This window comes from Phalangium opilio, unplaced genomic scaffold (assembly GCF_054372755.1).
Source record: "Phalangium opilio isolate 3A_F unplaced genomic scaffold, DU_Popi_V2 ptg000329l_1, whole genome shotgun sequence".
Classification (NCBI taxonomy): Eukaryota; Metazoa; Arthropoda; class Arachnida; order Opiliones; family Phalangiidae; genus Phalangium; species Phalangium opilio.
In genome coordinates this window covers 2,845,585-2,865,996 of record NW_028324226.1, presented here as the reverse complement: position 1 = coordinate 2,865,996, position 20,412 = coordinate 2,845,585, and the positions used below count along the sequence as shown (strand labels likewise).

Genomic DNA, 20,412 nt, shown 5'->3' with positions numbered 1-20,412 from the left:
AGAAAGAAGATGTTATAGGTTTAGCAGCCCCGCAAATAGGGTGTCCCCAGACACTAAAAATAATTGGGTTGCAATGCACATCAAAAATGCAATCAGAAATTCCAACTGAAGTGGTTCAATCACAAGAGATGCGAGCTTCCCGCCTATGCTTCCCGCTGATAATTCGAAAGTCGTACTTTTTGGCAGATGATTCGATGAACGGGCTTCTATTGGGCGAGCTGCAGCGGCGTTCTGTCTGTAAGTTGCGTTGTCGAGTGTGTGATCGAGTCGGCTTCGGCTATGTTTTACGGGAGGTTGTTCTTGTTTCCCAAGCATTTAATTTAATTTTAAAACAATTAAAATGAAAGTATCCATGAAAACAATGTTTACTCGCGTATCTTCAATACTTAGGCCCGTCAATAAATATGAAAAATATCCGTGTCATAGTCAAACGGTATATTTTAAATAAGTTTTATTCTTGTTATGACCAAGGCTTAGAAATCTTAACCTTTTTTAAAAACCTTTTTGTTAGTTATTGCTTTTAGTTTTGATATATTTTAAGTTATATATAGTGTAAAATTAATCTTAATTTTAATTATTTATTTCAGTTAATGATGAACGAAGGGCTAATATTTCCTGGCCTACCAGGTTCCTATCACCTCCTACCTCTGACTGTGATAAGTTTGGAGAAATTATCAAATTTAGTCGACTTTCATATGAAGTCAATCAACGGACAGAAAGTTATTATGCCTACATTATCAAGTAAAACTTTGTGGAGCGCTACTGGGCGTTGGGACAATATGGGAGAGGAGTTGTTCAGATTGAAGGACCGTAATGACCAAGAACTTTGTTTAGGACCAGTAAGGCATTTTCATAATATACGGGTCATTTGAAGGTTAGTAAACAGTAACTAAAAGCTTAATTGCGTTGAATATAGACACACGAAGAAACTGTGACAAATTTGTTAGCCAATATGCCAAAATATACGTTTAAACACCTACCATTAAAGATCTACCAGATAGCTGCAAAGTATCGTGACGAGCCCAGACCAAAAATGGGATTATTAAGAGGCAGGGAATTTGTTATGAAAGATATGTATATCTTTGATGAGAATGAGGAAAAGGCGGAAAAATCATACAATGAAGTTTGCGAAGCTTATACAAGAATCTTCAGGGATTTGGGTGTTGCGATTAAAAAGGTAAAAGGATCTTCCGGAGCTATGGGAGGATCTTTCTCTCAGGAATTCCACATTCCATCCAAAATTGGTGAAGATAAGCTTCGTCTTTGCAATAAGTAAATTATTTAAAATAAAAATTAAACTGTACCATTGTACTTCAATTATTTTAAACTTAATTAATTAATAGTTGTGATTACGGAGAAAATTATGAAATTGAAAATACAAATGAAAAGTGCCTAAAATGCGGAGGAAAAATGTTGAATGAAACTGGTATTGAAGTTGGACACGCATTTGTCTTGGGAGATATGTATTCCAAGGCCTTGGACGCAAAATATTTATCAAGCTCTGGAAAATTAGAGTAAGATTAAATATTAATTAAATTTCTTGCAAAAATCATAAATTAACGACCTCTAAGGCTAAATCTTTCTATTAAAGGCATTATCACATGAGTTGCTATGGTTTAGGAATGACTAGGATATTACCAGCGGTTATAGAAGCTCTCTCAACTCCCGAGGAAATTAGATGGCCTCTTAAAATATCCCCCTCGTTAGTTGCAGTTATCCCTCCTAAAGTATGACTCAAATTAATTAATTAATTTTCTTTGAGAAATTAATGGTTTAATTAATTAAATTTATTATTAATATAGGATGGAAGTAAAGAAGTTTCCGCTACTAGTTGGGCCCAAAATCTAACCCACATTTTATCCTCTATCCCTTTTTATAAAAATAACGTCTGGTATGATGATAGATGCGATATGACTATTGGGAAAAGGGTCAAAGATCTGAGAGCAGTTGGTATTCCATACTTAATTATTATAGGCAAAAAGGTAATTAATAACTTCAATAATCCAATTCCCTATCCCTATCCCTAGATTAATTATTTAACAAAATTAATTTAATTAAATCATTTCAGGCTTGCGATGAAATCCCTAAATTTGAAGTTATAGATGTTTATCATGAGAAAACATCGTATCTAACTCACTCTGAGGTTGTAAATTTCTTCAGGGAAAAAGCCAGGGATCTTAAAATTAATGAGTAAATGTAAATAAGTAATTTAATAATTTTTAATTTATCGTTTTTTGGGGGAAAAAAGTGTTTTATTAACAAATTAATTGAAAACAATTAACATTCCACAGTAATGGGTGAATTTATTTTACAATTAACAGTATTATTAACAAACTAAAGTTAATAATTAGAAGTAGGCGTAAAAAAATATATAAGTTTAAGGTTTAATTTTCATCACTGCTCCATCTATCTTCAGTTACGGTTCTCTTTATAATGGAAACTTCACCCATTTCTTTAAATTCTCCTTTCAAAAACTCTTCGTAAGCTTCTGTTTGTTGATAATACGGTAACCAAACGAGTATATTACGATCATTTGCCCCGCTATAAAGTTCTTGATAATTGGGCCTTAACTGGCAACAATTTACGGTATTGAAATGACCTAATAACGTGTCGACTGTGGATCCGTTAAACATGTCCAGAATTAATATCTGTCCTTCAGAAGGCACAAAAATTAGCGGAGGGTTTGAAGCTGAACATATTGTCATTTGTAGACCCTTTGTACTTCCGTTGGAAATTTTCCCGTAATTTACGAGAGTGTTTGTGTGTTGAGCTACGTCCCAAAGTCGAACTCGATCATCAGTACCAAAGGATACTAAATGTAGACCATCTGGACTAAAACATAAACTACTAACCGCACCACCATGGGCTGTTGTCGCGCTTTGTTTTCTCATTGGAGCATCCGTGGCACCGTTATGTCTATCCAAGGTGCACAAATAACCTTTGGCTGATCTAATATCCCAGAAATATATTTTATTGTCTGATCCGCCTGATGCTAAAAGATGCTCGGCGTAGGGTGAAAATTCTACAGCCAAAACTTTGCCCTTGTGTCCGTGTAATTGGTGAGATCTTGAGCCGGTTCTCATATCAACTAGAGTGACATGAGGATGGGCTAATGCCACTAAATGTCGGAGTTAAATAATTAGTAGTTTCTCTCCGAGTTTAATTTTAAGATTGTCATTTAAATATACCAGCTATAAGGGAGTGACATTGACCAGTAGGTGCTAAATGATGGCAGTAGATTCCTCCTTGCAATTGAATAGTTTCTACCGGTCTTAGGATGTTTGTGTCCCATAATTTTAGACGGCAATCCATGCTGCTAGTGGTAAAAAGTCCCGTATCCAATGGGTACCATTGGACCCTTCCAACACTGTATTGGTGGGCGTAACTTGATCTCCTATCAAATTTAAATTTAATAGCTTAATAAATACGAAAATTATGCCTTTGTAATAGAGTAGTGGCACTACATGTTAATTTCTCATAGAACATAACGTAGCCAAAGGTAGGGAGGTGCCATTACTCTATAGTGGTACAATAACGCGTACGTTCAAGACAGACAAGTCAACCATTTATCATAAGCCCCCCATATTTAAGCCCCCAAATAGAGTGCTGTCAGTTGTGACGTCAGATCCAAGGTTAAACGTCATAAGTCTGCCTTTAGCAATGGGCGGCCATGACAGTTACCGTTTTTTCTTTATGGGAAAACAGAATGGGTGACGTCACACCGGCGCTTCTGACAGCACTCTATATTAGGAAAATTAAATATATTGAGACCTTTTTATTTTGGCAATGGCTTTACAAGTATATGCCGGCTTTCCACTATGATTTTCGAGGTCGTGAATAAAGATACTTCCATTGGCCCCACCGGATAACATGCTTAAAAGATCGAAATTAATTTAATAAATGAATAATATAACGTAAACAAGAAGTCGCCCTACTATCTGCTCTCGATTCCTTCGATATCTATGGCGTTGACACCGCTGTTGTGTACATTTTCCACGTCACAGTGTTTACTTAATTCCAACGAAAATGCTTGTTTCGTACTTTCGGCAGTCATTAAATTAGGCGCGGTAACTAATCCGTTTTGGACTTTGCTCAAAAAACTTAACATTTTATCCCGAATAAAGGCTTAAAAATTAAGTTAATCATAAAGAAAATACAACTTCGCTAAACGATGTAGAGGGGGCGGCCATCTTTAACGTATGGCGCCATCTATGTCATGTTTGTAGAGCTAGAACATATGTTACGTAATTACGTAAATAAATTAATGCATTCTAATTTATAATTCAAGGTACTATTCATAATAAGCACGAGTTTGAAAAATTATGAAAATATTGTTCTAGAGATACTTGGACGGCTATCTTTAACGTGTCGCGCCATCTATGTTTTGTGTCTAGAATTGATAGTACCTGAGTTACGTAATTTGTACTATTATTTAAAATTTAAGGTACTATTAATAATAAGCATAAACATTCTCCATTTACTTCACGAGTCTTATAAAATTATGAAAATTTTGATCTACATATATTTGGCAACTTCTTGCCTTGTACTGTATTAGACTCTATGGTAGGATAAGATGTAATGCCAACTCATTGTTCTCGGGTGGTTACGTAACCTATATTATTGTTAGGCAAATTTTGAAGAAAGAAGCGTGCTCATTAGTCATCATTACAGAGAAATACCCCTTCCTCAATTGCTCAATCGAGATTTTTGACACAGTCATCATCAAATCGACAACTTTGTAGTTTTGCCGCTGTTCTATAGACTTTTTCTATTGCCACTCTAGATTTTCCAGCCTCTTATAATCCCACATCCTTTAGGGTTGGATGAGACGAAAGCTAGATTCTTATCTATTCCGTCCCTCTTAAAGCGGTTGGTCCCCTGGGGAGCGCTTTAAGAAGACTTTTACGTTCCAAGCAGTCTTATTTCACCTGCGCGTTTCCTGTCACGGAGGCAGATTTCCTTTTTACGACTAATTTGAATCATTAGGCCAAAAATGCTTAGCTTGATTTATCCAACTACCAACCACCACCATCCTTCGTAAATCGTACTAATGATTCTCCTCTCAGTTTGAACTTTTGAAGCGCGCTTGCTTCCCCTCCCTCTCTCTCCCCTTCCCTTTGTTCTCGGTGCAAGTGTACCGAGCCGATGGCGTTGAATTCCCCTTCATTCTCCCCCCATGCTCTTTCTGATGTAAACAGAAGGTCACAACTTGAACTGAACATTTTTATATTCAGTAACTAGTATGAAAGAAAGGTGAAATAACGTGACAAAAGGTGTTGAAGTTATTTACACCCGTTTTAATTGACTCTGATTTTGAGACGTAATTTCGGTACACTGATTTGTTGTTATTTTATTTTCATTTGTTTACTTCGAGTAATTGACTTCTTTGAGTACCGATACGACTCGAGAACCACCACCACCACGTTTTACTCTACTGCTCGATTTTCCTTTCTCTCGGTTCCAACCAACTCTCCGTGTGGTCAGTTACAGTCAGCTGATAAACCCCGGCTCTCCCACCTTTACTACTACAAATTCGAGAGCCGAAGACTATTAAAACTAACGTACCCAAGACTGGAAATGTGACCAAGTTCTAACCAAACATTTCTATGATGTAATCGCGTTTTCAACCCATCAATACGATGAACGCACGGCGGGATATTTCCTCCACCGTTTCTTAACCGCAACTTCCGGTTTCAGGGTTGCCATTAATTTGTTAGAGCATCTCCTGTGGGTTTGGAACTGAATGATCACAGAATCGAACAGAACTACATGGTTTTCAGTTTGTTGTAGATAGCGGTTGAATTACACTCACAAATGACTGACAACACTTCCTACTATCTATATGCAAAGGTGCCAAACGTAAAAGCTATTCTTCCGGTTCAGTGCGGTGTTGTCAGGCACTTGTTGAAGTAAGTTAGGCAAGTACTGATTCAAACTGAACCGCTCGCCTTTACTACTTCTGCCTTATCAACGGTGAACGGCAAAATACCGTTCAGGAGAAACAATGTATACCTCAATGTCGATTTGAGGTTTCAAGTTTTGGGTACGTTAGTGCAATAGTCTTTGACGGAGCCGGTTCTCTCTGGGTCTTTTCTCTGAGCGCTCGAATGTGCCCCTAAGCGTGACTCTTCCCACTCGCGCGCGTTCTTGGCTGAGACTGTAGTCTGTACTAGAACTTGGCTCGGTGACTGACTGCTGGTGGCTTTAGAAGGCTGGAAACTCGCTTGTGTGTCTGTCTACTTGTCTACCTCTTTCTTTACCATCAGTCCGTAAGCCTCTGTTGGCTTAGTCGTGCGCGTTTTGAACGGGGGGAATAGGAAAACTCGTCTTCGGAGTGAGATTTTGAATTTTAAAAGCCAGGGAAAGTTTTTTTCTGTTATTGGTTGGTTGACTGCGCTAGTGGCGAGTGGAGAAGAGTGTTCGCGGTAGAAAGCTCGAAATCCAGATAAGTTTCGGTTGAGTTGAAAGTAACGATCGCGTTTTTGCGGTATTTGTGTCGCGGCAATTGTACAAAATATAATAATAATCATCAAAATCGGAGTATTTTTGTTATTTCTATATTGAAAAAAAAATCCTCTCAAAATAAGGAAGACAAAATATATATTTTTGACCGAGTTGTTTCACGCGTTTGTATTTTTTACTATTTTCGCGAGTGATTTTCTGAATTTTGCCGAACATTTTTAACGTTATTTAATATAAATTGGTAACAATTACGTCCCTATTGTCATTGCCAGTAAGTTTAAATTTAATTAATTTTAATATTTAAGTTAACGATTTTGACAAGCGGGGGGGGGGGGAAGCACACCCTGTTTTATGCATGTGCGGCCCTGTCCCTTTTCAAAATTATGCCAATCAATATTATCAAAAGAGAGTTGCAGAATGCCGCTGGATTTAGGACCTAGGGCCTTTTTTGGGCCTAATGGAGTTGTTTTCTCGTATTTGTTAGAATATTTTGGGCCACGATTTTGCTGCAATTGCCCCAAATGACAACTGTTGTCCTGGAAATTCGTTCAGAAACCTTTGTATCAAAATGTATTTGGCTTAGCTCGAATGGGTTTACAAAGAACTGGCTAGTTAAGTTGACGTTTAGGCTTAAGGAACGCCGGGGAATTTCAACTGGAATCCCTTGGTTTTTATGATGAGTAAATCAATGGAAGAAAAGTGGACCGTCATTAAAATCCATATTACCATGCCCCCCTCTCCTTTTTTTCAGGTTTTTACAGAATTTTAATGATTACAATCTCTTTGTTCCAGTTAAGACTAATTTTAGGATTTATCTTAATCACTTGCCGTTTATTTTTAGTTAATTAACGAGGTTTTTATGTAATCTATAGTTCTATACTACGGTTTCCTTAAACTAGAATTTATTGCTACGAAATAGAAAATATAGAATGTTTTCTCGCTGTTGAATTGAATGATGTTGCTCATTGTCCAAGCCTGTTTATTTTATATCGCGTTCCATTGGTGTCAAAAACCATGGAGAATAATTCTAAATGGACTAACAACGAAGGTCCTCCACTGTCTTTGCCATAAAGAGACCAATAGGTCTTTTTCAAAAGGGGTGGGAAGTATCGTCTGCTCGATATAGATAGGGTTAAGACGGAACATTGATTGGGTATGTGGACAACAAAGACGTCCACCGAATTTGGTCCGTATTGTTTAAAGTCATATATAAAGGTCCTTGGATCCCTATACCGGATGTTCCTTCTTAAGAAACCAAGGCGATCAGAGACCAATGATGAATGAAATAAGCAGACGACACTCTTACCATCGTCCATAGCCCACCTGATCCGCGAACCGCGCTCGCGAGCAGCTTGCGTCGTGATGCGCGTGATCGAGTGGGCTATGCATCGTCGAACTGTGACTAACATTCATTCTTAAAATTTTACGCTGAATTTTAATTGATTATAATTTCTCACGAAGCGAAAGTGTTTCATAAGTCATGGTATAATGTTTTGGTTATTCCAAAAATTTTAGTGGGGTTTTTTTTATCCACTTTTATTTTTTTAAAAAAAAACTTTAATCAAAAATTTCACGTTAATTCGTTGATGTAGCTGTTAAAGACGGAAAACTTGCGATAATATTTTTAATATTATAGTTTAAAAGCGGGGTTATATTATTGGGTGTAGCCCTACAAACTGCGCGAGCAATCATGCATGAGCTTGGCTTTTGCTTCAAACTTGAAAGAATAAATATATTTTTTTAGCATTCGTCAAAGCTTACGTAAGTTCATAATATATGTTCCATAAGTTTGTCACTGGTTACAAACTGGAGCTTGTCATTAAGTGACGTAGGTCATAGATTCTCGTAAAGCGAAGACGCCTGGTGAGGCGCTGTCAAAGTCTAGCTTAGTACAGACTAAATAGGAAGATGGAAGTCCTGCAAAATTAAACACTCCAATTCTCGCTTGTCGTTCTGCTAGAACTAGCTCGAGCTGTCAAGTCTCTAGCATTACGAAGTATATTTAGTGTCAAACTTATGGATGGAATATAACTTATAAACTTATGCGTCAAAGTGATAATAATATATAACAATAAGATTTCTGTTTTCTTTCTTTTGACAACCGGTTTTTTCAAAACTTTCCTTTGTGTCGACGATACGAATTAAAATAACTGGCTTATACCACGTGACTCAATGTTACCATCTATTTAAAGTGATTTATATATTTCTTGGAAAAAAATATATTGCCTCAGAATGGATCATTACTTTTATTTTTGTTTTTATTCCTGGGTATGACGAAATCACGTTTATTTTGTTGGGTTATTTAAAAGCTCATCTATACTTTCTTTGTAAATATGAGGTTTCGAATTTCGCTTTTTTCTTCTTTTTTTTGGTTTCTTTTTTTGGGGCAGTTTGGTGTCAGGCGGAGTATTTATGGGGTAATTTAATAAAAAGAGTCTGGTATTTGACCGCCTTGTTCTTTCAAGACGGGATATTTATGGGGTAAGTGGACTACAAAGACCTTAGATATGACTTCAAACAATTCAGTCCAAATTTGGTGGACTGGTAAGTGGAAACTTTGGAGCCCTATCTAACGTTTTTGGGTCCATGTGGTTCCCTATTTAAGCAGACGATTTTGAAACGGGTAGACCATGGCCAGAAATAAGAAAGAATTCTTATAGGACATGTGTCCAGTGACCTAACCCCCCCCCCTCCTTTGACTGGGAAATTTATAGGACATTGTCTACTGGAGTGTCCAAAAATAGTGTCGCATTTTTATAGTTAAGCTATAGAGTCTTTGTTGGTCAAAATGTCCAGTGACCCCCCTTAGTTTTTAAAAACATTATGGGACATTTATAAAATATTATTGGACAATGTCCAGTGTCCTATGTTTATTTCCAGTACCGAGGTAGACCTATTATTGGCATCAGTTTCGTTAGTTCATGGTTGCCACAGTACCTGGAAAACTTGGAAAAGTCAGGGTATTTGAAAAAGGGTGTTAAAAATTGTTGTGAAAGTCAGGGAATTTCCTTTGCATATCAACTTGAGAAAATGTGTTGTCACGGCCAACTAGGCGCACCAGCTCAAATACGGGACAGTGATATCGTTCTATAGGCCTACGTTAACTGTTTCTGACAGTTCCAAATAAAGTTTCATTAATTATTAAATAGTAGTTTCAATTAAAAACCGTGATAAAATTTGCATAATTGTAAGTACAAAGCTGATGATAAATAAGGGATTTTTAAAGGATGTATTCTTACTTTTCTGTTAGTGTAAGTTTGTAAGTTTGAAAATTGGTCAGGGAAATTGGCATTAGATGGTCAGGGAGAACCTGGTGGAAATGTCAGAGATTTTTGAAATGAAAAATCTGTAGCAACCCTGTAGTTTTAACGTTTGCTATTTATGCTGTATTCGTGATTAGTTATGACATTAATCGTTTATTTACTGCGTTTTCCTTTGCGTTCCTGGCACACGGTACCGGTTGCCGACTCATTATTTTCTAACATACTTAGTGTATAAGTATAGCGGGTATTAAACGTCAGTCGTCACCTGCAATATGACTAACGAGTGTCTTCCCCCACTAGCCTACATCTTAAGTAAAGTTCTCCGCCATTTTGAGGGAAAGTTGAAAAGGCCCTTTATGGTAAACGCAAGATTTCGGTAGAAAAATACGTTATAAATTCAATTTAAAAGTATTATCAGGGATAGATTTAATTTTAGAAGTAGGAGTGGAGAACAGAGTAATGTGGGCGCGCGTCTAAGTCCCGAACCCCCTTCCACGGGACGGAGGGGTATGAAAGAAGAGGCGGGTCATAGCGACAGAGGTAAAAAGGAATTAGGTATTTTTCGCCATCTCCGTCAGCAACGTCATCAAAACGTAGTTCAAGTGAGCCAATATGAATAAGATAATTTAAACTTTTAGTTACGTGCATGTTGGAGGGAGGGGCTCTATACTGAAGTAAATACTAACCGTTCTCCATTCCTACTTCTAAAATTAAATCTATCCCTGGTATTATCCAATGAATAATGTGGATTTAAGTTGAATCCAAATGTAAAAAAATTATTTATTACATTAGAGAAATCTTTTTCCATTATCTCTAACTCATAGCCCTAAAATCCTAGGTTGTTGAAATATAGAGGTATTATTGTTAATTACTCGTAATTACTGTCATTACAATTAAAAATTTGTAAACTAAAAATCCCCATCGGGAGTTTGTTGTTTATTGCGAAAATTTTCATCGTGTCTATTTGTAATTCTCTGTGACTCGACGTGTTTTCTGATTGCGAAATTTTTTATTTCATTTAGTTTTTGAGACATTACTATAATTAACTTAATTTTCGCAAGATTGACGCATCACCTAATCGACATTGTCAGGGATACTATGTTATATTCGCCTTATTTAACAGATTAGTTCATGGCATAAGCCAGTTTCTAGAAATTCAATCCAATCTCTCTCTAATAATTGAAAGCCAAGTAAAAAATTTCTCAGGACCGGTACTAAGGGCCAAAAAAAAAATGGAAAGTCTACTCCTCTATAAATGCGGTTTAATATTAAATCCCCTCGAGGTGTCTCTCCTTTGATTTTTAGCTATAGAGTATACTACTGGCACCAAATGCTAAGTTGCCATAAATCGTAATGAAGTCAAAGGCAGGGAAGTGCCATTACTCTACGGTATAAATATTTTTTATTGTTAACTAACCTTGAATTTAACTCCTTCGGGTTTTATTACTTTCCTTAATAGAACATATATATAATTTGGCCATATTTATTATCGTTATATTGTGCAAATTTGGAAGATTGCAAAACACAAAAAAATATTTTTAAGTTGGTACTTCATGCAACCGATACTTATATATTTTTTTAAGTACAAATACTTTGAAAACAGCTTTAAAATTTTAACTTTTGCCTTGAGGCTTTTGTAAGTTATCCATTACACAATACAGAATCTTAACAATTGATCCAGATGGAACCAAAAATGGTGGTAGAACCCAAGTACAGTGGGATGGTTCTATGGAAAATCAATTTTGAGTCGAAAATGTAACTTCAATTACACCGCTAACAAGTTATTATCTTAGTGTTTTAGGGATAACCACTTTATCGCCGTCCGCGTCAGCAACGTCATCAAAACGTAGTTTAAGTGAGCCAATAAGATAGTTTAAACTTTTCGTTACGTGTTGGAAGGAGGGGCTCTATACTGGGCTATGAGTCGGATTGATGAAAATACTAACCGTTCTCCATTCCTGCTTCTAAAATTAAATCTATCCCTGATTTAACTGAAGATGTTGTCCAGTGCATTGCAATCCATTGCCCTGAGAGACTGTAAAACAGGGTTCGTATGGAACCTGGAAAACCTGGATAAGTCAGGGATTTGAAGTTTTTTCCCCCGAAAAAGTCAGGGATATGTCTGGGATTTCGTTTGGTAAATCAAACCATGCTTCGAGCAATGATACATATGGGCCCAGGTGTGCAAACACCCTAAAATGGTCAGGGATACTGGCAAAATTTGGCCAGGGATAAGCTGGAAAAGTCAGAGATTTTCAATATAAAAACTTCGTCCGAACCCTGATTAAGACGACCCTGAAGCTATTTAAGGGCGTAGGTTGGGTTCTTTAATTATTCGATCCAGATTACTGGCGCACAAATACAATTGGTCAAAAATAGTAACCCTTTTCTTTCCCTGCAGTCTATATAGTCTAGGAGGGAACTTGGTTGACCTATTTTTAGAGCCATTTAGATAAATATAATACATTGTATCTCGGGTGCCAGCGCCTTATGGCATTTTTAGACGGTAGAAGAAAAAAAAAATCCGCATTGATTTATCGACAGAAATGCTCCTCCTGTGGGAATACCTTATAGTTGTTAGAACCATAAGTTCATAACATAAGTTTGTCACTGGTTAAAAACTGGAGCTTGTCATGAATCTATAGATTCGAGGTAAAGTGACGTCTGGTGAGGCGACCAGTAATCATACATGTACGTTAGTTATAGTATCATAAGTTCATAAGATATGTTCCATAAGTACCGGTTACAGAGAGCTTGACAAGAAGTGACGTAGGTCATAGATTCGAGGTAAAGTGACGCCTCATGTGGCGCCGAGCAATCATACATGTACGTTAGTATCATAAGTTCATAACTTATGTTCCATAAGTACTGGTTACAGAACTTGTCAAGAAGTGACGTAGGTCATAGATTCTCGTAAAGTGACGCCTGGTGACTGGGGCGCTGTCAAAGGCTTAGTACAGACTATATAGATGGAAGTAATGCAAAACTAACCTAGTGTATAGTACTTCAATTCTCGCTTGTCGTTCTCGAACTAGCTAGAGCTGTAAGTCTCTAGCATTACAAAGTATAGGTAGTATCATACTTATGAATGGAACATAGCCTATAAACTTATGTTAGAGCTAAGAATAACACATCATTTTTTTTTGTATGGAGAATACAAGTATGAACAAAAAAAATCGTTTTTCGGACTATCTGTTAAAGTGACGTCGGTCTTACCAAATGACAGGACGTTCCGCTATACCAATTTGTTGGTAATATGACGATACAATTTGTCTCGGTTTAGACGAATTAAGCTTAATTTAAACCCATAGGGGGTATTTTGACACGACACCAAATATACTTGGTTGTATTTTTTTTTTTTTTTTTTTTTTTACTTTCTATAGTTTAGTGGCGGGTGCAATAAGATCTTGTTATATTATATTGTTTTTATTTTCATTCCCTCTCTGTTGTTTCCAAGTCAGCTTGTTGGTTATACAGGCGATTGTTATCTAACAATCCAATTAATTATTTTAGAGGCGAAACATGACTAATAGACTTTACAGTCAGTACCTTTACTCAACTTTCCCTGCGTCTGTTAGTGTTTTAAAAGGGAGGGTGAAATGATATTGTTTTAAAATCTGCATGGTCTAAATTTATGTTGAAATTTATTTGTATCCGGTTATACCTACGATAAACTGTAGCTTGATCAAACACAAAAACTCCGATTATTTTGTATTATACTGAGTGTTTCTGGTAAATGGGTATGTTCCTTGGGTCAAACTGAGTGGAAAAGGTCAAAGAACATGGGGTCCACAACGTTTAGTTACGGAGAAACGTTGTTTGACCCTTTAAACAAGGAAATAGTCACACTCACAGGGTACCCACATTTATACCCATTTGTAGGTTCAAGAACGTTCTTAGATTGAAGGTTATTGAAGACTGATAATGATGTGTTACTTCATGTGTGTGACTATATATTCCTTGTTTTAGGGGACAATCAATGTTTTGGGAGAATGTATGCCAAATGTTGTAGACCCAATCCATGTTCTCTGACACTTTCCACTCTCAGTTTAACGCATAGAACACACCCTCAGACCTATAAGAAACACCCTGTATGAGAAGCGGATATATCTAGTAAATATTTCTAAAACCATAAATCGGTTCCAACTCTTACAAATTACAATATCTCTAATTTTCTTTCCATTTATAATCTGACGTGTTGGCCAATGAATATCCCTAAAATATTCAGGGAAAACATTCAGGGAATTTGAATTCTAAATTAGTTCCTCTATCCCAAAGTAAACATTCCAATTCAAGAAATCAAAATTTTAGCCCATGGTACTCATTACACACACTGGTGTACGGCGTGTCGAATACTTTACAGGCGCTGCATTGAAAAACCATTACACCTCCAACCCCTGAATGTTGGCTTCAGTATTTCATCTTCCCCTTTCAACATCCCTTTTTTAATAAGCTATGTATACGTGCCCAAAGCCCCATACACCTTATCTTTATGTAATACGCGGAAGCTATACTATAGGAAATGCTTTACCGGGGGGGGGAGACTCGAGTGTAAAGAAAAGCCATATTAGATTAGGTGTGCAATATTATTTTTGCTCTTAACGAATTGCAATCTTTTATTAGTTTTTGAATTGAAAGGAGAGATTAATATAGGTTATTGGTTCAATCTCTAGCCTACTTTATGGCGTTTTTCCTTTGATATTGACCGGAATTTTATTGAATGGGACTATTTTATTTGATACTGGGGTTAAATTTGAAACGTGATGCCCTAAGCGCCTTTCTTTCCTTTGATATTTTTTATTTTATTTCAGTTTTTATCGTTTTTCGCCGGTTTTATTTTCAACTCGATCGCCTAATGTTTAATTTCTTTTTATTGTTAAAGTTACTAGTCACGATCTAAATTCTATTATCCCGTTACTAACAGACAAATAGACTTCGTAATTTAAATTTGAAATTGCAACTTTGCGTTTTATTTATTTAATTCTTGCACTTTTGACAAAAAAAAGCCCCTAAATTGACAAAAATAGCCCCTAAATTGACAAAAATACTGTCTATTGAGCAAAATGTTTAATGCCTTTTGTAAGAATAGATTGTAATCTCGTCTTAGAGAACCTTTATTTCCCTAAGTGATTAGTTTCCATTTGATTTTTCGCTTTGTTTCAAATAATTTAATGTGAAGATTTGAAAGAATATACAGGGTGTTTCAGATAGTTCTGCCATAAATAAATATTGATGTATTTTACGGATGACCCCTTAAACTGAAAGACAATGATTTCTTATTTAATTAAGGGGTCATCCCTAAAATATTCAAATCATAGCTCGAAAACAGTGGCACGGACGACAAAATGTGATAGAAGTTACATTTTCGACTCAAAATCGTGCACCCAAAGAAAATCCCCCATAATTTAAATTTATGTCCAACTTATCACAAACACCCTGTATATTAAGTTCGAGACTAAATTATTCAGTTTTTAACATGTAAATTAGGAAAACGTATTGTTGTGTAAAAATGATTACTTGGTATGCCAATAATATCTGATTAGAAACTATTGATATTTAGCAATCTATAGCAATACCGATAATCACCCACTTCTTTTCTTGGTGGGGATACGCGTGGAAGTAATTTTCTTGGATCGGAAGGAAGCCAGCTAAATAGACCCTGACTGGCTTCCTCGTCCCTTCTTTTGAAGGGGTGATTAAGAATAAGTTGAAATGATTCATGAACCGCACTATACAACCACGTTGTCATCACTTCAATCAAGAACGAATGAATAGAATAGAAGTATATAATACTTCTCTTCGAGAGAAGTGTACCAACCACAAAGCGGGGTAATTCTAACACGATTCTTCCCAGCATCCCTTAACATTTGGAGCAAAGTTACTAACCCGCGAATCATGACATACGTGATAAATAATTCCCTCATCATTACTCTATTAGCGCTTAACTGTTTACCAAGGCGCATGCGCTTGTGGGTTTTTGTCCCACCTCAAGACAATCAAGGTTTGTGGGTTGATTGCTGGGGATTTAGTACTGGCAAACAGATATAGAATTCACCCTATCACGGTGCCATGCCCATCTGAAGTTTCATGAGCGGGAGAGCAAACAAATGGGCTGCATGAGCCTGGGAAGAATCATGTTACATAACTAAAGTATTAAGATGATACACTGTGTCATCCTTCTGATAGCTGCAATCTCAGGTTTCCATTTAGCTCAGTGGGTTGTCAACTTTTGTTTGTAAACATATCAGCCATATTTAAAACTTTGTCTGTTTTGATTGTTGAAACTTTAAACCATCAAAAATCTGTCAAGTCATGGAATGATATCGCCTGATAATTTTTTTAAGTAACCATGTATGACATTTACTTGTCTTGACACGTGTCAGGGAATACTGCCCCGAATTTGTGGTGGTATTTGACAGTAGACTTAAAAAAAAATTGTTTTGAAATTAATTTTAAATGTCAAGTAAAAATGATTGTAGGAAAAATGGAAGATGACAATGTTCTCTAGAGAAACATAAAATTGCGCGGAAATAATTTTCTAATATTAAAAAATGCTCTCGGAATACTCTAGAGCACGCTTGTTGTACAACAAAGCCTGCCAGTCCTGATGTTTTCTTTTATAGATCGGGGAAAATGGTGCATGGAGAAGAGAGGAAACTAATATCTGAAAAAATTGTTGCAACCCTTGTCCCAAAAACGTTTTGGCTTTCCTTTGATCTTATTTTTTTCTGTTTGTGTCCTCCATCCTCTCTTTTTTCCCCTCCCTCCTTCAAGGCTGCATCTCCTTGGGTATCATCCCACCCCCATCTCCCTCTCTCTCTCCTACACCTACTCCCACTCCTCTCTCTTGCCTCTTGCCTCTCCGAATCTTTTCAGCCTTGAACTCTTTCCTCTTGCTGCTTCTTCTTCTTCTACTTCCTTCCTCTAGACATTGCTTCTCCTTCTCTAAGTCCTTAGTCCCAATTCCATCGATTTTCTTGTCTTCATATTATATATGTATACTGTGTACAGGGTGTTTCTGATAAGTCTGCCATAAAATAAGGGGAATCGTGTCCTTTGGGTGCACGATTTTGAGTCGAAATTGTAACTTCTATCTCCATTTTTGCCCTAAGGACACTGTTTTCAAGTTTAGATTGGATGAAGTATTTTACGGATGACCCCTTAAATTTAATTAAGAAACTGAAAGACGATGATTTCATATTTAATTAAAGGGTCATCCCTAAAACACTCAAATCATAAGTAGAAAGCAGTGGCCCGGATGTCAAAATGGAGATAGAAGTTACATTTTCAACTCAAAATCGCTTCAACGAACACCCCCTTTAATTTATGGCAGACTTATCAGAAACACCCTGTGTAACTGTAACAAGGTCACGGCTTATCCTATGATTTGACCAAAAGAAACTTTGATGATATAACTGTATTGAAGAAGATTTTGGATTTATTGAAATTGATTTTAACCCATCTTTATAAATGTCTTCCCTTCCATCATAAACCCTGAAAGCTGTTTTATTATTATTTAAATTTTCATCTCTCTTTTTTTGGTTTTGTTTTTCCTAGTTATTAATTTGTAATTTATAACAACGTTCGGGATGTTTCGAAATATTTTCCAGGTAATATTTGAGGTACAGGAATCAAAGGGCATTAGCATTATTATGATGTGTTATTTTGACCCTGAATGAGACTGGGTGTTGTCGCCTTTTGAGTTTTTGGCACGCGATTTAATGACTACATAAAATTAACGTTTGTATTTGATACCAGTACTCACTGTCAAAGTTGTTGGTTGGCTGGTTGCGTTGCGTTGTTGATTGAATGTTTTATTTTTTACAAAATGATGTGATGGAACCGAATCGAATCGAATAGACCCACGACTTGAATTATATTAATTTAAGTAGGATTTCATGGGAATTATTATTTTTAACAAAGCATTTCATTTGGCATCATTACATTTAGCACTTTAATTATAACTTTAATTATTGTTATCATAAGTTCATAAGATATGTTCCATAAGTTTGTCACTGGTTATAAACTGGAGCTTGTCATGAAGTGACGTAGGTCATAGATTCACTTTCGTAAAGCAAAGACGCCTGGTCATGCGCTGCCAAAGGCTTAGGACAGACTAAATAGGAAGATGCACTGCAAAACTAACCTAGTGTAGTCAATTCTCGCTTGTCGTTCTCGAACTATCTCTTAGTAAGTCTTTAGCATTACGAAGTATAGGAAGTGTCATACTTAAGGAACATATCTTATAAACTTATGTTATTATTATTATTATTATTATTATTTAAATATAGTCGGAATTTTTGAAACTATCGTCCAAAAAATATGATAATTAGTCGTCTGTTTAATTGAAGTTTTATTTTAAATGATAAAGAAAACTTGTAAAGTGGTGTTAAAAACTTCAAAACTGGTATTGCTTCCTTGCGTTTTAAATACGAAGATCCTTAATTTCTTCAATGAAAGGAACTAAATATTTTTTTCAAAGTGATAACAACCACAGGACGTGCTTCGAAAGTGTGAAACCTTTAGGAATGTTGCTAGAAAAGCCACTATAGAAACGTTCTTCCTAATTAGAAGATGGACAAACCACTTTTATATAGACTATTCCATTAATTTCAAAAGAGAAGCAAACACCAGAGGGCGGGTGGGATCACTTTCTTGAGTTATTTTCCTCACACCAAGAATCGCCGCTAGATGGCAGCGTGTAGAGAACCCTGGCTCTATCTGGCGTTGCATCTTGGCACCAGGGAAATAACCTCATCTGAGTTGATTTCTCTGCAACTCAGCTAGCTGCAAGTTATTAATGGAATGGAATGGTCTGTTCTCAAGAAATGCATTGTCGCGCAAAACCGAAAGGAATCTTATTTTAACGATCTTGCGAATAAAGCAATGAACCCAAACATTTTCTTACACCTGTCACCGTAATACGTTATAGACTATTATGTGTAGTCTGAAAGACCCATTATTTTATAGACCTGCATGTAGACCTACCATATAATAGCCACATAAGTTTATAAGATAAGTTTCATAAGTATGACACTACCTATACTTCGTAATGCTAGAGACTTACAGTTCTAGAACAACAAACGAGAATTGACTACACTCGGTTAGTTTTGTAGGACTTCCATCTTCCTATTTAGCCTTTAACAGCACCTCACCAGGCGTCGCTTTACCAGAATCTATGACCTACGTCACTTCATGACAAGCTCCAGTTTGTAACCAGTGACAAACTTATGGCCAACATATCTTAGGAACTTATGTAGCCATTGTGTTCTCTTTCGTTGTGTTAGTTCAATGACTTAACGATTCGGTGGCTGGACCCTAGACACATTTATGTTTAAATAAGTTTCGAAGCCACGTACCTTTGGTGACCCTACTCTAATTGCCACCCCAACTTCCTTTATTTGAAATTAAGAGTAATATAATCTGGGCAAGGTATTTACGTAACCGCGTCACGACTCGAGTTGCGCCTTTATCTGGTATAGGCGCGAAGGGGTGAGGTCTTTATGTAAGGCGTTTCTCGTCGAAAAAGGTCTTATGCCTTTCGGAGACGGCTTTCAAATCAATGCCGGCCCATTAAAATGAACTCTCATTCTTGTTAACAGAAATATATTAACGCAAAGGAAACAGTGTTTGGGATTGAAAGTATATTGAAGTTATCCAAATAGGTTCAAAAGGTCCGTAGTCTTTTAAAATTAGGTTTACATGCCTGGTCTGGAAGATGTCAGCGCATTATAAAAGTGGTCCAAAGGGTCAGGAAGAGGTCAAGGGATTCTAAAATTGTTCCAAAGTGTCAGTAAGAGGTCAATTGATTCTAAATTTGTTCCAAAGGGTCAGTAAGAGGTCAATTGATTCTAAATTTGTTCCAAAGGGTCAGTAAGAGGTCAATTGATTCTAAATTTGTTCCAAAGGGTCAGTAAGAGGTCGGGGTATTCTAAAATTGTTCCAAAGGGTCAGTAAGAGGTCGCGGTATTCTAAAATTGTTCCAAAGGGTCAGTAAGAGGTCGCGGTATTCTAAAATTGTTCCAAAGGGTCAGTAAGAGGTCAATTGATTCTAAAATTGTTCCAAAGGGTCAGTAAGAGGTCAGGTTATTCTAAAATTGTTCCAAAGAGTCAGTAAGAGGTCAATTGATTCTAAATTTGTTCCAAAGGGTCAGTAAGAGGTCAGGGTAATATAAAAGTGGTCCAAAGGGTCAGTAAGAGGTCAGGGTAATATAAAAGTGGTCCAAAGGGTCAGTAAGAGGTCAGGGTAATATAAAAGTGGTCCAAAGGGTCAGTAAGAGGGCAAGGGATTCTAAAATTGGTGGAAAGGGTCATTAAGAGGTCAAGGGATTTTAAAGGGACTAAATGAAGGCTTCGGCGGGTGGGTGAAAACTAAAAATTATTTGAAATACGTCACAGGTACCACGTGACGCCAAGATCCAAAAACTCCCCATCCATCCTATGCCTTCTTTTAAGTCCAAAGGGTCAAGAATAGGCCAGAAAATAGTTAAATTGGTCCAAAACGTCAAGAATAATGTTTTCCTTTTTAAGTATGTAAAGTAGTATGGGGAAAATGGGAAATCCTTATTTATGTTCTGAAAATTTAAGACCGGAATTGATAATTTCTAGTAAAATGGAATTTATCTACTTCTATAATTTTTCAACTAATTAAGCTTTAAACGTGAGAGAACTTCTGAATAGTTTCATC

At 36.6% G+C, this 20,412-nt stretch overlaps 4 protein-coding genes across 5 annotated transcripts in view; 3 read left to right on the top strand and 1 right to left on the bottom strand.

The window, feature by feature from the left end:
- The first annotated feature begins 255 nt into the window (after positions 1-255).
- LOC149610310 (putative proline--tRNA ligase, mitochondrial) lies at positions 256-1,944 on the top strand. The gene is made up of 6 exons (XM_089858932.1): positions 256-506; positions 588-839; positions 917-1,272; positions 1,344-1,514; positions 1,572-1,727; positions 1,803-1,944. Exons 1-5 carry the CDS (start codon positions 405-407, stop codon positions 1,603-1,605), a joined length of 915 nt encoding a protein of 304 aa, XP_089715058.1. The 5' UTR covers positions 256-404; the 3' UTR covers positions 1,606-1,727; positions 1,803-1,944.
- Positions 1,623-2,194, top strand: LOC149610309 (putative proline--tRNA ligase, mitochondrial). The gene is made up of 3 exons (XM_089859533.1): positions 1,623-1,727; positions 1,803-1,982; positions 2,069-2,194. Exons 1-3 carry the CDS (start codon positions 1,623-1,625, stop codon positions 2,192-2,194), a joined length of 411 nt encoding a protein of 136 aa, XP_089715659.1.
- Positions 2,195-2,205: 11 nt separating this feature from the next.
- LOC149610308 (DNA excision repair protein ERCC-8-like) lies at positions 2,206-4,226 on the bottom strand. Of its 2 annotated transcripts, XM_089858930.1 has the most exons (5): positions 3,936-4,226; positions 3,772-3,873; positions 3,189-3,394; positions 2,853-3,118; positions 2,679-2,770 (listed from the first exon to the last, which is right to left on the bottom strand). In XM_089858930.1, exons 1-5 carry the CDS (start codon positions 4,106-4,108, stop codon positions 2,747-2,749), a joined length of 771 nt encoding a protein of 256 aa, XP_089715056.1. In that variant the 5' UTR covers positions 4,109-4,226; the 3' UTR covers positions 2,679-2,746. The 2 variants fall into 2 exon arrangements, with proteins under 2 accessions (XP_089715055.1, XP_089715056.1); XM_089858929.1 differs by having other exon boundaries at positions 2,206-3,118; positions 3,936-4,221.
- Positions 4,227-5,839: 1,613 nt separating this feature from the next.
- The window catches only part of LOC149610307 (phospholipid-transporting ATPase ABCA1-like), a 37,362-nt gene continuing 22,789 nt past the window's right edge, over positions 5,840-20,412 (top strand). The window contains exon 1 of the mRNA XM_089858928.1: positions 5,840-6,733. The gene's annotated coding sequence lies outside the window, so the exon portion shown is untranslated. The remainder of the gene's footprint in view (positions 6,734-20,412) is intronic.

Excerpts from the sequence above, each read along its gene's own strand:
- LOC149610309 (XM_089859533.1), top strand. The coding sequence starts at position 1,623 with ATGACTAGGATATTACCAGCGGTTATAGAAGCTCTCTCAACTCCCGAG. Across the intron at positions 1,728-1,802 it reads TTGCAGTTATCCCTCCTAAA|GATGGAAGTAAAGAAGTTTC; the intron begins GTATGACTCAAA and ends TTATTAATATAG. Across the intron at positions 1,983-2,068 it reads TAATTATTATAGGCAAAAAG|GCTTGCGATGAAATCCCTAA; the intron begins GTAATTAATAAC and ends AAATCATTTCAG.
- LOC149610310 (XM_089858932.1), top strand. The coding sequence starts at position 405 with ATGAAAAATATCCGTGTCATAGTCAAACGGTATATTTTAAATAAGTTT. Across the intron at positions 507-587 it reads CCTTTTTTAAAAACCTTTTT|TTAATGATGAACGAAGGGCT; the intron begins GTTAGTTATTGC and ends TATTTATTTCAG. Across the intron at positions 1,515-1,571 it reads TCAAGCTCTGGAAAATTAGA|GCTAAATCTTTCTATTAAAG; the intron begins GTAAGATTAAAT and ends ACGACCTCTAAG.
- LOC149610308 (XM_089858929.1), bottom strand. The coding sequence starts at position 4,108 with ATGTTAAGTTTTTTGAGCAAAGTCCAAAACGGATTAGTTACCGCGCCT. Across the intron at positions 3,874-3,935 it reads GAAGGAATCGAGAGCAGATA|CATGTTATCCGGTGGGGCCA; the intron begins GTAGGGCGACTT and ends CGATCTTTTAAG. Across the intron at positions 3,395-3,771 it reads GCCATTGCCAAAATAAAAAG|GAGATCAAGTTACGCCCACC; the intron begins GTCTCAATATAT and ends TAAATTTGATAG.